At 32.5% G+C, this 14,667-nt stretch overlaps 1 protein-coding gene across 6 annotated transcripts; it reads right to left on the minus strand.

The window, feature by feature from the left end:
- Positions 1 to 1,202: 1,202 nt before the first annotated feature.
- Positions 1,203 to 8,942, minus strand: LOC145012976 (protein SHORT ROOT IN SALT MEDIUM 1-like). Of its 6 annotated transcripts, none has more exons than XM_078971768.1 (21): positions 8,788 to 8,942; positions 8,383 to 8,523; positions 8,105 to 8,257; positions 7,800 to 7,991; positions 7,602 to 7,699; positions 6,109 to 6,636; positions 5,968 to 6,013; positions 5,042 to 5,134; positions 4,903 to 4,958; positions 4,665 to 4,776; positions 4,362 to 4,573; positions 4,234 to 4,297; positions 3,977 to 4,150; positions 3,812 to 3,842; positions 2,769 to 3,715; positions 2,592 to 2,666; positions 2,402 to 2,476; positions 1,928 to 2,317; positions 1,797 to 1,838; positions 1,645 to 1,707; positions 1,203 to 1,480 (listed from the first exon to the last, which is right to left on the minus strand). In XM_078971768.1, the coding sequence occupies exons 2-21, from the start codon at positions 8,485 to 8,487 to the stop codon at positions 1,391 to 1,393; spliced, it is 3,546 nt and encodes a 1,181-aa protein (XP_078827894.1). In that variant the 5' UTR covers positions 8,488 to 8,523; positions 8,788 to 8,942; the 3' UTR covers positions 1,203 to 1,390. The 6 variants fall into 6 exon arrangements, with proteins under 6 accessions (XP_078827894.1, XP_078827890.1, XP_078827893.1 ...); XM_078971764.1 differs by having other exon boundaries at positions 7,800 to 8,003; XM_078971767.1 differs by having other exon boundaries at positions 7,800 to 8,003; positions 8,383 to 8,488; positions 8,750 to 8,938.
- Between the last annotated feature and the right edge of the window lie 5,725 nt (positions 8,943 to 14,667).

A 14,667-nucleotide genomic window follows, 5' to 3' on the forward strand; every position in this document is an offset into this window, starting at 1 on the left:
GACCCAAAAGCCCTAAATGTATTTCATCATAAGAGAGGGTCCAATGATCATAGAATGTTCTAGATAAGTCATACTATAAACAAATGTTTGTCTTTTACCTCAACAATAATACTAATCATCTATAATCTATCATTCTACAAAATACATTAATGATTTTTTTTCTATCTCTCAACTCATGTTATTTTATCATTCATCTCTTCACATTAACCCTTATATCACACTAATTCTTTGAAACAGATATTTCAGCCTTCCGTATCCATTGTTTAGTTTTTATAATTTGTTTTCTTTGTCTTTTATCCGGGTTCTCCATTTCGTCGATTTGAGATTCTATATAACTCCTCACATCTATTTCTCCTTTTTTTTTCAATTTCATATTATGTTGTGTCAATCGCATGCCTTGTTGCTCGATTATTAGAAATGTGTTTCTCAATTTTTTCTCCTTTGGTCATTACATCTTACTTCAACTCATTTATCACTAGACGTAGAAAGGCGATTGAACTTGTGGACATTTTTGCCAAACAACAAAAGCTTATGTTTATAAGAGAAGTAGGAAGTTTGGTATGCAATTTTTTACGTTCTTTATTTATAAGTTTGATGATGTGGTATGTAGGGTATTAGGTGTATATCTAATGAATATAATTGAGTCTTTAATAAACACAATTATATAAAAAAAAACTACAAATTCAAATAAATATATAAATATAAATTCATAAAAGTCTATAAAACAAACAACTCATAATTTCTATATAAATATATGGTGACAATTTTACATATAAAACTACAATTGCAACATACTTTTACGTTCATTGATAGGAAGGTGCAACCTGTTGGTATGAGATAATAAGATATCATACGAGAATCATCTCCTGGACCCAACCCTAAAGAAGTGACATCCCACAAAACAATTGGTTTGCACAAAATAAATAAAGTGCCTTGTAAAAGATCTACATCTTGAAGGAAAGGCGTTTGCTACCAAATATTGATCTTTTGCACATTTAAAACTTCTGTTTTGCAAAACTATTGACACGTCAATAGCTTTGATTTTGATTAATCAACTTGTGTAGAAGTAAAAATTTATAACATTAGCATCTAACAAACACCATGAACAAAGACTGAAACTCTCCTAACCACAAAAGAGGGAGTTTGAGGCTTCATTCTAGACAGCAAACAAAACCAAATTAAAGCAACTCAAAACTCCTGAGTGTATAATTATATAAAACTCTTATGTATTATTAACTTGATCAATAACACTAGCAAGTTTCGCATATCAATTGGGTATATGTTACATGTCTACAAAACATCATACATACATCCAAAAGCAAATGCCTTCCAATTACACAAGAGTGCAAAAATGTCACCAAAAAAAAAAAAAAAGCATCAATCTATCACTTCAAATGTCAGTCATTTTCACCAGCTTATTGTACAGAATTCTATCGTCCCTCCCAGTGTTGCTTTCTAGCAATGCACTTTGTACAAGTTCCTAACACATGAATACAAGTCAGGGATAAAACATTTGTGTAAAAAGTAAAGAAAAAACAAAGTCATTTTGTTCGATTTTGGTCTTTTTTGTGATTCTGTTTATAAATATTCTCCTTTTTCTTAAACAGCTTTCTACTGGATTATGATGGATTGTGTATATATTACCTTGACTTCTCTATGAGACAAGAAATTCCCCAAATTATGTATGATCAACCGCATATCTTCAACCTAAAGACAAACAAATTCAATATTTAATTTCTTACTTCCTTTAAACATGACAATAATGGAACTGAAATATTATTAATTAGCAAATTTACCCTAATGTGACCAACTCGATTTCGGTCAAAAAACCTAAAAGCCTGTTTCAAATTAAAAAATAAGAATGAGAATTAATTCAAGAAAACATTACAACAATGAGATTTTTTTTTTTTTTTTAAAAAAAACATGCCTGTAAAAGCTCCTTGTCGATTATTTCTTTCTTTTTTAAATCCACCTTTTCCTCTTCCTCTTCTTCATTCTTTACTATGTTTTTGGACTTCAAATCTATGTCAGTTTTCTCATTCCTTGTGTTATCTCTGGAACTTGCATCTGTCATATCTTCATCTTCTTCAAGATCTTCATCTGATTTTGTATTCTCTGTGTTTTCAGTAACCATGTTTTCCACTTTTGGAATATTCTTTTCATCGTTTTCTAAAACTTCATTTTCAACTGATTTGATTTTTACTTCAGAATCATCACTTTTCAAACGCTTTGATGTTTTCACTTTTTCCTTCTCAGAAACTTCTTCCAACTGTCTCTTTTTCTGGTTTCTTTTAGCCACAAATTTGATACGCAACTTCTGTAATACAAAAAACAATACAAGAAATAAAAAAAATGGGAATAAAAATAGTCCATCATTAACTGTTATTGTTTTAACCAAAACCTGGAGAAATGCTAAAATCCTGGAACCCATTTGATACTGAAGCATTTCATAAAATGTTTCAGCAAATAACGACAACTGCAAATGTAAATCAAGAGTGTAATCAAATAATTATTTTACTTTAAGTATAAAGAATTTAATACGATAATCATTCACAAAATAAATAACAACTGTATAAAGCCGAGTTACTCACCTCAAATGTTGATTCTTCAACATCATTATCATCATAATCCAAGAGGGAATCCAGTGAAAGTGAAGATGAACGAAACTGTGACAGAAAGGGTAAAAATGTAAAATACATTATTCATTGCAATTTGCCCTAATTTTCAAAATGGAAATAATACATAAGTTAAAAATTAAAATCACATACTTTATTGCTCTCTTTTGTTTGGAGAAACAACCCAGGGTGTCTAGGAACCTCATCATCCTTTTTACTATCTTTTACTTCTTTACCCTTTGTTTCACCTTTAACATCCTTCTCTTTTTTCACTTTCCCCTCCTTCAACTTCTCCTCAGTTTCCAGCTTTTCATTATTGTCAGACTGGACGATAATACCCTTCGTTTTGGAACCCATTTTACCTTTCTTTTCACCCTTGTTTTCAGTTTCATCTTTTTTCTGCTCAGGGGCAACACTTTGTTCCTCCTCAATAGTTACTTCTGGTTTATCTGCCACTTTATCTTTAGCAACAACCTTTTTTTTCACAACCCTTTTTATTATTTTCTTTTTTACAGTTTTTTTCACATTTTTAAGACTTCCTGTATCTGCACTCTTTGGTTTGATTTCAGAGCTCTCTTTCTCTTTGACAGGTGTCACTTCAGATTGTGTCCCTACATCTTCTTTCTTAACAGATTTCACCACAGGAACCTTTTTTATAACTTTCTTTTTTGTAGGAGTATTCACAGCAGGAGTATTACCAGTTGACTCTTGACCTTGACCTTGACTTTGACTTTGACTTTGACCTGCAGCTTCTGTCTCTGTAGTAGTCTCTCCCGCTTTCTTGGAATCTAATAATGTATCAGTTTGTTTGGTTGTGTCTCCTGCTTTATCTTTTTTAACAACCTTCTTTTTTATAACTTTTCTAATGATTTTCTTTTTTCCACTACCAGTTTTCTTTTCTACAGAGTTATTCCCTTCGCCAGGTGTCTCAACCACATTTTTCTTCTCTATATTGATATGAACTCCCTCATTTTCAGGTTCTTTGACTTTATCTTTTGCCATTTCTTTAAGTTTTGATGCTGACTCATCAGATTCAGACACTTTCTTTTTTTCTAATTTTGCATCCTTCTTCAGATCTTTGGGTGTCCCAGGTTCCTTATCTAAGCAGAATCAACAGAGTTATAAAAAGGTAAACTTACAACATTTTTATAAAAATAAATAACTTTCAGGTATGATAATATCAATAAGTTAGTTACCTTTCAAGCCTTCCTTCTTTCCTCGAGCAATCTATATAAACCAAAACATATGATGAAGAAACAACTTTTAGTTTCAATAGATTGTAACAATATATTAGTATCATCTGTCCTTTTTTTAATTTATTTTTAAATATATATGTAAAATATGAAGCAGTAATAGTCTACCTCTCTTTTAAGAGCATGTTGATGCTCTCTCTCAGCAATAGCTTTCTTGTGTGAAACCCATTGATCCCTCCATGCATCTGCTGAAGGTAAACAATCTGATAAATCAGGAACATAGAGTACTGTGACCTCCTTATGGCTAAATATTCCATCTTTTTTAACTCGGTCATAATGAATCTGCAAAAATGAACATAATCAAATGATTAGATAACAAGAAAGTTTAATTAATTAGATAAACTTTCAAAATAATAATGGATTACCTCAAGGAAAGGATTCCAATGTTGGCAGTTTTTCAAATCAAGTCCTGTGAGGTCTTTGGCATACCTACACAGTATATATTAGAAATCTGTAGGGGGGGAAATGTAAAATTTATCATGCATAAACAAACCTGAGAGCAGTATGAACAAGAGTGGATTTGTCAACTGAAGGATCATTGCCATCTGTGGTTTCCCAAAAGCCTCCAATTGCCTTGAAAGTATTCCCACTTTTAAGACAAGCAAACCTAATCATGTTGCAAAAATGGGGAATTCGATCTTCATATTCTCTTTCAGATGATAGCTCCTCCAAAGCATTTTGACTGAGTCCACTCATTAATACAATCTGAACAATATAAGCAAAAGAAATTTTACATTTTTAGTATCAGAAATTAACTCAAGTCAGAAATCTCTGAGAGAAAATATATATAATATGCCTTTGCATTCCACCGGGTGTGCTCTGATTTTACAGGATCATCAACCATTGTTGTAATGGATGTCTCTTTCTGCTGAGTTTCTGTATCATCTTTAACAAAATCATGCTCAAAACTGTTTTAACAGAAACAACAATTTGTTGATATTTTTGGGTGATCTTTATTCTTTATAGAATGCATAACAAAATACATCCAAATTCCAAATCAGAGAAACGATATAAGAAAAGAACATGCAACATACCTGACAGGAACATTCAAAGGAATTTTAAGATTCTCCCTTGACCAATTAACAATCACCTGTAGCAATTTAGAACTCAAGTTAGTGTCAACTAAAAAGAACAAGGAGTAGTTGATGCAAAAAAGTATAAAATAAAATTAACCTTGGAACATTCTGGAGAAGTAAATAACCTAGGATACCGCTTGTCAATAGACAAATAGTCTCTCTCAAAATCTACTAAACTGGATGAATTAACCTGCAAAATGGTAGTTGAACCTATCAGGAATACAAACAAGTAACAACAAGTCAAGAAGCAAACATTCAAGTGTCTTCTTATCTTCCTTCTTTCAATGCATTGACAATTTAGCCATATGTCTCAGCGATATTTTCAATCGATAAACACATCTCATTAGAGCTCAAGTCCTTATCAATCAAGAAAGATGAACCCAACGATAATTAGAACGCAACAGCAATCTTGAATAAGTTCACCCAAAACGATCTTTAATCAGTATAATCCAATGATCTAGAAGCCAACAAGGGTCCAACAGCACGTATAGAAGACCCCATTAAATACCAAAATGAATAGAGGGTATTCTGATGACAGATGAATGTCAAAAGAATATGCCAAGAACAACAAAAAAATTCAAGTCTCTAATGAATGGAATGAAGGGTAGAAAGGTTGTTTGTTTCCATAAATGACCTCCAACATATGAAACACAAGCCCACAATAATGAATAGCAACAAAGGGAGGAGGAAGAGGGCAATGAAGAAGAAAGCAGATGCTAGCAATATAAGTTGAAAGTAAAGAAGGGCTAAGAGTAAGAAGGTAAATATTGAAAGGAAAGCACAAACAGTGAATGCCAAGAAGTGCATTGCCAATCAAGAGAGAGAAGGGATTTGAAGTATAGCAATATGAGAGTGATAGGTGCAAAAAAAAACAGTACTTTTCAGTACAAAACTCCAAATTGAACAGAATTGGGGAAGATTGCTATACAGAATTCAGTCAACTCACCACCTACAACCCAAGAACAAGAAGAAAAAGGAAACTTGACAACAGATGAAGAGCTAATATGTGCCTTTTTTTTTTACCTTGCAAACATAATCTCTTCGTTTTTCTTTAGCAGGAGAACGACGCCTTCACCATATATAACAAGATTAACACAACACAAGTTAGTCATGAAGGCTGCAAAAGATCGTATGAGAACTATATTTTAAGCAACAATCATCCACCTATGCAAAGAAGAAGAAGAAGCTTCAACACGAGGTGGAGTCCGCTCTCTCTTTTTTTCAATAACACGTTTATTCTCCCTATCTCTCTCCTTTTCACGCCTCTCCAAAACACGTTCACGTTCCCTCTTTCTTTCTCTATCTCTTAAAACATCCCTATGAAGATCTTCAGCTCTTCGGTTAATTTCACGACTGTGTCCTTGTCCTTGTCCTTGTCCTTGTCCTTGTGCCCTGTCATCAACCCTTGCATAACCACCACGTGCCACCATGGCAGCTTGAGGTGTGCTATGAAGACCCTTTGCAGAGCCGTAGTCCCTGCCAGGTGGCAGGCTGACTCCATAACCAGAAGTTGCAGAAGCAGATGTATGAGTATACACATGATTGTCAATGTCTCGTGGTGGAGCTGCTCCTAGGATTGATGGAGCATGTTGTTGTCCATGATGTGACATGTCATCCATTCTTCCAGTATAAGACGAAAGTTCTTGACCTGTGTGACGAATGGTAGTTGCCCTTGATAGATAATCAGATTGTCTGCCAGAAATGTTTGGGGACTTAGAAACTAGAAAGTGGTTGTCAATTGTCATGTAGACTAAGTAAGGAAGTAGTATGATACATATCTTGCTCCTCATTCATTGGTAAGTAGAACATAAGAGGGACATAGATGGTATGAAATCTCAAAAAGAGAATGTAAGCAAGAAACTATATACAATTAGACTAAAGGGTTGTTTCTTTTTTTTTCTTCATTAAGTGTTGAATGGATAATGATGTCATCTGGAGTAAGTCAGTAAGTGATTAAATGTTGTCATAAACGAAAACCGTTTCTTTTTTGGACCGAAAGGAACAGTCTGAATATGAAAAAGTGACCATTTTACCCTTCTGTCTACAAGTGATGTTCACTGTTTATTTGAAAATCATTATAGGTTGACCACGATAAGAAACTATATAAATTGACATTATTAATCAATAATAACTTAACTTAAACACAAATAAGTTGAAATACAAAAGTTAAATCCAAAATATTGTGGGTTTGAATAGGTTTTAATAGCAATAAAAAAGATTCTTGAAGAAGAAATAAAAAAAGAAATAGGCTTTTAAAAAGTGATAAAAGGGAAGAAGGCGAGAAATGGACCCTGGAGAGAGAATTGGTCGATTCTTGGGAAGAACTAAGAAGATGAATGGATTTTAAAAGAACTAAAATTATTAGAGGAGAGTTTGGTTAGAGGGTAGCAGCATAAATATGAGGTCCTAAATCCTAATGGATAAAGACACCCTACACTCATTTAACCAATTAAGCCCATATGTTTATATTAAGTCAAAAAGAAACACTATTACATATTTCTCGATATTAAGTCTTGTCTCCATTAAGTCCATAAAGTCGAAAAGAAACAGCACCTAAAAGACATAAATCTGCATATATATATATATATATATATATATATATATATATATATATATATATATATATATATATATATATATATTATGAAGTAGGTTACCTGGAACTCCCTTCAATAGAAGAAGATTGAAGTGTCTGAGTCTGTAGCAATTCCTTCCGTAGTGCTGATGCAGCATCCAAGTGACTGTATATGTCCCCCTATTCCAAAAACAATTAGACATGATGAAACCCTAAATGTCATCAAGGGAAAATTTAAAACATATAATAACCACCAACATATATAAGTATGATACAAAACCTGATTTTGATGATGACCATAAGCAACTGAATCACCAAACCGAGCAGTAGGCTCATTTTGCAAATCTCGGGCAGGATAAACACCTGCCCGGGATCTATCCCCTGGTGAATAACCAGGAATCTCTTTTTGACCATATTTTTGACTAAGAACAGAGTAGTCACCAGATGCTCCACTAGCATTAGCACCAGATGCCTGCAGAAGTGACTACAAAGTTTATACTTTACATGCTATAGAGATTTATCAGAATCTTTATTATCTGTAACCCATGAAAAGAAAACTAATTCCCAAATTAAAAGTTCACTGACCTCTAGGGCACTACTACTGATTGCCACTGAACCACCATACACGGAAGCATATTGACCACCATAATGAGTTCCAGTAGATGATGGATGGCCACTTAACATGGCTGAATGCCTTGAAGCCATAGACATCTGAGAGGCCCCGCCATCAGGAGCCAACTTCACCCAAATCAAATCAAGAAGTCAGAAACATAAATCGAGGTTAAGGGCAAAAGTTACATGTTTCACCAATGAAAGATTGATATGGAAATAATTACAAATAAGCCTTCAATCGCAAAGCTTACATTTTGACCATAAGCAGATTGACCAGAGAAGGATTGCTGCTGTTGCTGTTGCTGTTGCTGTTGCTGTTGCTGCCCATACGCGTTATTTCCTCTTGAAGGATACATGCTTCTCCAAGAAAAAAGAAAGATTCAAAGAAAACCCTACACAAATTAAACATGTCCGGATTTAATTTTACGGGAGATATTCATTATCTTTATTTATCTCATCACTTTGACGGATGGTGTTTTTGGTTGTGGGACACATTAGGGTATGTTTTGTAACTCCAATTCTGTGATTTTGCAATTAAAATTGAAGAAAGAACCAATCTGAATTTTGATGTTTTACATTTCAATCCCGAACACAAATTTCCATGCTTGAAAATATTACCCAAGATATTAAACTGGTATATAGTGGGAATTTCGTACAAATTGAACACCGACGACAGCGAAGAATTCACCGGTTGCCGACCAGAGCAAATGACATGAGTCGAAATGAGGACGTAGTTGACGTAGCTGTTTCTGGTGAGTGGTCCGGCAAGATGGTAGATTATGTGAATCGGGAGAAAGCTTGGAGGTTGGACTTTGGAGGCCTGGAGCCCTACCCGGGTTAGATGGGTTATATTGTACTTGGGCCGAATAAAGTTGGGCCTCTAATGTAGGTTCAGACACGGCGAATACCTAAACTGGTTTGACCTGTCTCGAAAAATAGACCCAAACCGGACCGGATATGTCAAGGTCCATGTAAATTGTCTGTCTTAGGTTGATCTTCACTTTCAACTACCTAATTGGTCTTTACAGATCTTAAGTTTAGGTTCATGTCGGTTGAGTCTCCGAACCAACAGCTACTTTTAATCCCATTGGTCAGTTTTTGATTGTATATGAACTCTAATTTTTTAAAGAAAATTTTGAAAAATATTCTTTAAAGACCTCTTACCTTCTAACCATATTTTATATCTCAATGCTCAAACAACAATCATAATATATATCATGAGGCTAAGGTAGTACTACTGGTGTCGTTCCTCTGTTCCGTAAGAGCACGATTCCTGACTACGAACAAGAATCTTTAAAACTTGTAGCAAGTCTAATGGCATCCAAATGACCTTATTATAACAAGGGGTTCTTTTTTTATACGAGCTCCATTGCATGTATATGTATTTGTAGAAGGGAAATAAAGAGAAATGGGAATACATATTTTTGGTTCCTTTATTTGAGAGAAGGTATATAGGAGTACAAGAAAGAAGAAAAATGTGAAAATTAAAACTACTTCTCATTGTGTGCATGTTTCCCATTTATGGGACAAAGTCAACACTCTTTTCACTTAACATTGTTTTTGTAATTTACATAAATACACCAGCATGCGGCAGATGTAGGGGTCTGGTTATCATCATCTTTCATTCTTATCAGAAACTCAGTGACTAGTTGCTTCCTTATCAGATAACAAACCCATCACAACATGATTGGGTGAAAGAAGACTACTTGTGGCTGCACTAAACCCCTTACGAGTCTAATCTACAACATGTTTGGGGGGTGGAACTGTAACACCCTGTTTTCACACCGTTCTGTGATTCAGGATCGTGGGTCGTAATTTGATTGTCTGTAGGCCTTGGGGTTCTAAGGAAGTATGGTTTGGGGCCTTATTGAAGGATGTTAAGGTTAGTAATTGGATTGAGTCCCTTGAATCATGTTTGGAACCAAGGGTGAACTCGGGAAGAATTAGGTGTTAGACTGCTTACAAGGATGATGATTTTAAGTTCGACTTGGGGTAAGCCAAAAGTAACAAGATAGAAGTGTAGAGCTCTTTAAGACCTTTTCGTGGATATAAAAAACATCGAAAACGGAGTTGAAACGACATAATTATGGATGTTTGAAGTTAAGTTGTAAGAGTATGGGAGTACATTGGGCGTACTGAGGACGTGGGATCACTCTAGTACATTGGGCGTACTAACAGGTATGTTGGGCGTATGTTATCAGGAGAAAAACCCTAATTTTTTGGGTTTGGATCGTATTCAAGCATCATTAACTCTTGGAACCCTTCCCATATTCAGCCTTAATCCCCCTCAACATGTAATATCAAACCCTAGCCCCATCTATGAGATTCTTGAGCTCTTAGAGTGTTTTGGAGTATTCTTGGTGCATGTTGGAAAAGAAGAAGAAGCTCATTAGAGAAGTGTTTGTTGACTTGGAGCTTGTAGATCCAAACCTTGTTCATTTTAATCTATCTTCTAGAGGTATAAAGCTTCAAACTTTATGGCACTTTAATGTATATCTAGTTTTGGGTGATGATATGAGCATATTTGGTCCCATGAGTTGGTTATTGTGAGTAAATGTTACTCCAAAAGTTTTAGGCTCTCCTTTTTTTATGTCTTTGAGGTCCTTTATTCATAAAGTTTGCATCTTAATGTTGTGGACCAACCATGTATGAGTTGGTGATCTTTTGGTGAAATTAGTAAGCTAGATTTGTTTTTTGGGTTTCTTATAGCCATGCAAAGGCATCAAGTTGATGACTTTATTGATTAAGACACCCACTGGAATTAGATCTAAGCTTTGGATATAAAGTCTTAAGGAATTAAGCACTTTTATGTAAGTTATTTGACATTTTGATGGGTTAGAAAACCTAAGTTTAGTGTTGGGCTCTATTAAGCCATGCAAAGTCATAAAGTCAGGAATTTTATGACTTAAGTCATCCTCTTAGAGTTAGATCTGGAAATTAGATGACTTGGTCTTAATGCATTAAGAGCATTAAGTTGAGATTGGTCAGGAGGGCAATATGTCGTGTGTACTGGGGAGGTACGCGAGGTGTACTCGCCAGGGTTCTATATTAGGCCATTTTGGTTCGTGGGTCATTATGGTTCGGGTCATGGTTTGTTTGGGCCAAGTAGGGAATGATAAATGGTCTTTTACCCTTAGTAAGAAAGAGATTATGACTTGGACCTTTAATCATGAATTGTGACCTTAATTGTTAATTAAGGTTTGGTTTTGGCTATGCATAGTGTGAGGAGTTCTAGTTCCAATAGCTCGTGTGTATATGATTATTTGTCAGTGGATTGATGTGAGTTTTCTCATTATACTATATAGGATGATAGATGTCTTTGCGATGCTTGCATGGAGACCCGGAATGTAGACCTTGGCATATGTATGAAAGACCAGGTGGTAGCCTCTGACAACTATATGAAAGACCAGGATATGAATCTTGGCATTTAAAATTAAAAGCAATCAACTTAAAATATAGAAAGTAGAACGATAGAGGAGGAAATACGATGATAAAGGATAAAATATATGAAACGCTGATATGATTTTGTATATAAAAACGCAATTGACAAAAATACCCATAACTAATAAAAATAGAGCATGGCTTTTCTTTAAATGATTAATGGCTAAGATTTGTTCTCAAGTTCTTAAAAAATATATTTGTTTTCATTAGAACCTAACTCTCTCTCTCTCTCTCTCTTTATATATATATATACACACACACACACACTAGATATGAGACTATGTATTACATTGGTTTATTTAAAAGAAAAAATTAAATATAAAATTCTAAACATTTGAGAAGTTTGAATTTATAAGAAAAATGAGAAAAATATTGAACTATATAAATTAAAGTGTTTTTTTTTTCTCTAAATCTAAACAAATAATTTAGATAAATAAAAAAGGAAATTAATGAAGGTTTAATTTAGTAATTTTGAAATTAAAATGAAAGTTCATTAAGGAAAGTAATATGCATTTATTATTGCATATAAATACTATGTGGAATTAATACAAAAGAAAAACTATAAAATGACAAATGGAATAAAAATTAATTCAAATTTGTTTTAATAACAGTGAATTTTCACTATTTATTTAGGGAACTTATGTATGGATTATTTTCATTCGATTTATTATTAATACCAATATCCTTTTATCTTTTCACATTGTTGATATATGATGACCATAGTTAGAAAAATTGTGTCTTTAAAATACTTTTGGCTACAATTTAAATAATTGTCTATGATCATAGTATAAACAATAGTCACCCTTTACAATGTTTGTGTTTCTAAACGATAGAATAGGTCATACTAATAAGCAATTTCTATGGTAATAAATTGAATATTGGTCACAAGTACAAACGTTATTATGTCTATAAATCAATTATGGTTATTTTTTAAACTTATTTATATGTCAAAATGATATAAAATTGTCATAGTTACAAAATTTAATGTGTATGAATGACAGTATCGGTCATGATAAGTAATACAAATATGACCGTAGGCTAATATTAAATCCATAATTTTAATAAAATGTGTGTTCTTATAATACTTATGATCATGTGTTACTTAATTGTGTGTCTCTATGCAATAAACAATAGTTACAATAAAAGATTGTTTTTCTGACTAATTATTAGCAAATCGTTACTTATGAAATTAATTACATGTGATCATTTAGTGAACATGATCATGTTCACCGTAATTGCATGTCTGCAAAACATACCAATAGTATTAATAAACTTTAAATTATGTGACAATATATTAGTAAAACACCATACTAAAACAACATGCATGTCGTAAGTTGGCGATATACAGTCACTACAATTACTAAATACATGTGTTTACTGACGGTTTAACACCACAATATTGCAAAAAATGATTGATTTTAGCAACAAAATTCCCTACCCAATAGCCACACTTTTATAATACAACTACATTTTTTCATATCATACTGACACTACATTTTAAAGTGACTATAAGACTCATACGATGGCGTTACATTCCGTCACACTTTCAGTGAAAAAAATTAAATGTCACTATATACATATGGTCAAACTTTTATGGTGTGTCCGTAAGTCGTTTTTATACTAGTGAAATAACCACGAATGACAATTGGCAAATTAAATGAGAGTATGGCAAATGAAAAAAAAAAAAAACAATCATTTATTATAATGTGTGTGTGTATAAATATATATATATATATATATATATATATATATATATATATATATATATATATATATATATAGGGAGAGGTTAATTAAAAAAATTACATATAAAAATCTAAATATTTAAGAACTTTGGATTTATAAGAAAAATAAGAAAAATAATGAATTATTAAAATTGATTTTTCTTTTAAATTTAAATAAATAAATAAAATAAACTAATGAGATTTAATTTATGAATTTTAAAATAACAATGTAAGTCTATTAATGAAATTGATATTCATTTATTACTACATTTATTATAATTATTACATTAAAGTATTATGTGAAATTTATTAAAATAGAAAAACTCATAAAATAACGTGTGGAAAAAAATTAATTCAAAATAACCATAAAATGCATTTGCCAAATTAAATGAGAGTGTGACATATGGCAAAAAAAATCTTCATTTATTAGAGTATAAGACTCATGTATTACATGGGTTAATTAACAAAATATATATAAGTCTATATATTTACGAATTTTGGATTTATAATAAAATAAGAAAAATAATGAATTATTAAAATTGATTTTTTTATCTTTTAAATTTAAATAAATTAATTAATGAACTTTAATTTGGGAATTTTGAAATAAAAAGGTAAATCTATTAATGAAATTGATATTCATTTATTACTACATTTATTGGAATTATTATACTAAAGTATTATATGAAATTTATTAAAATAGAAAAACATATGAAATGACATGTGGAAAAGAAATTAATTCAAAATAACAAGAAAAATGACATTTGGAAAATTAAATAAGAATGTGATATGTGGCAAAAAAAACTTTAATTTATTAAAGTATATATATATATATATATATATATATATATATATATATATATATATATATATATATATATGGAAAATGACGTATAGGCCCTATAATGTTTCTAGGGTTAACCCATTTAGCCACTTAACTTATTATGTGGCTTAATAAGGGAACGAAGTATTTGTTAGCTATCAATATATTCCCTTTGTACCTATTGTAGCCGGTTAACGTTGCCACATAAACCTAGCCTAACACGTAAGCGATGACATGGCAAGAATTTAAAGTGTCGAACAACCGCAACGACGTCGTATTGAAGGCGAATCGTAAGGAGCAAGGATCGACTGTTCAAGCACCTCCATATAAAATCAAGACTTCCTTGACCTAAAACGGCACATCTGTAAACTTCATTACCCAAATCTCGTATCTAAGTTTACTCAAAAATGTCTTTGATCAGACATGCAACGGTCTCTAAACAACCGTCGTCACATGGATGATAATCATTCAAATGGTGTAACCAATGAAGACATGGCCATCAATCCACTACAAACCCAGATGGAACTGTCTTTTATATGGGAGGACTTCCA

This window comes from Lactuca saligna, chromosome 8 (genome assembly GCF_052625555.1).
Source record: "Lactuca saligna cultivar CGN05327 chromosome 8, ASM5262555v1, whole genome shotgun sequence".
Lineage (NCBI taxonomy): Eukaryota > Viridiplantae > Streptophyta > Magnoliopsida > Asterales > Asteraceae > Lactuca > Lactuca saligna.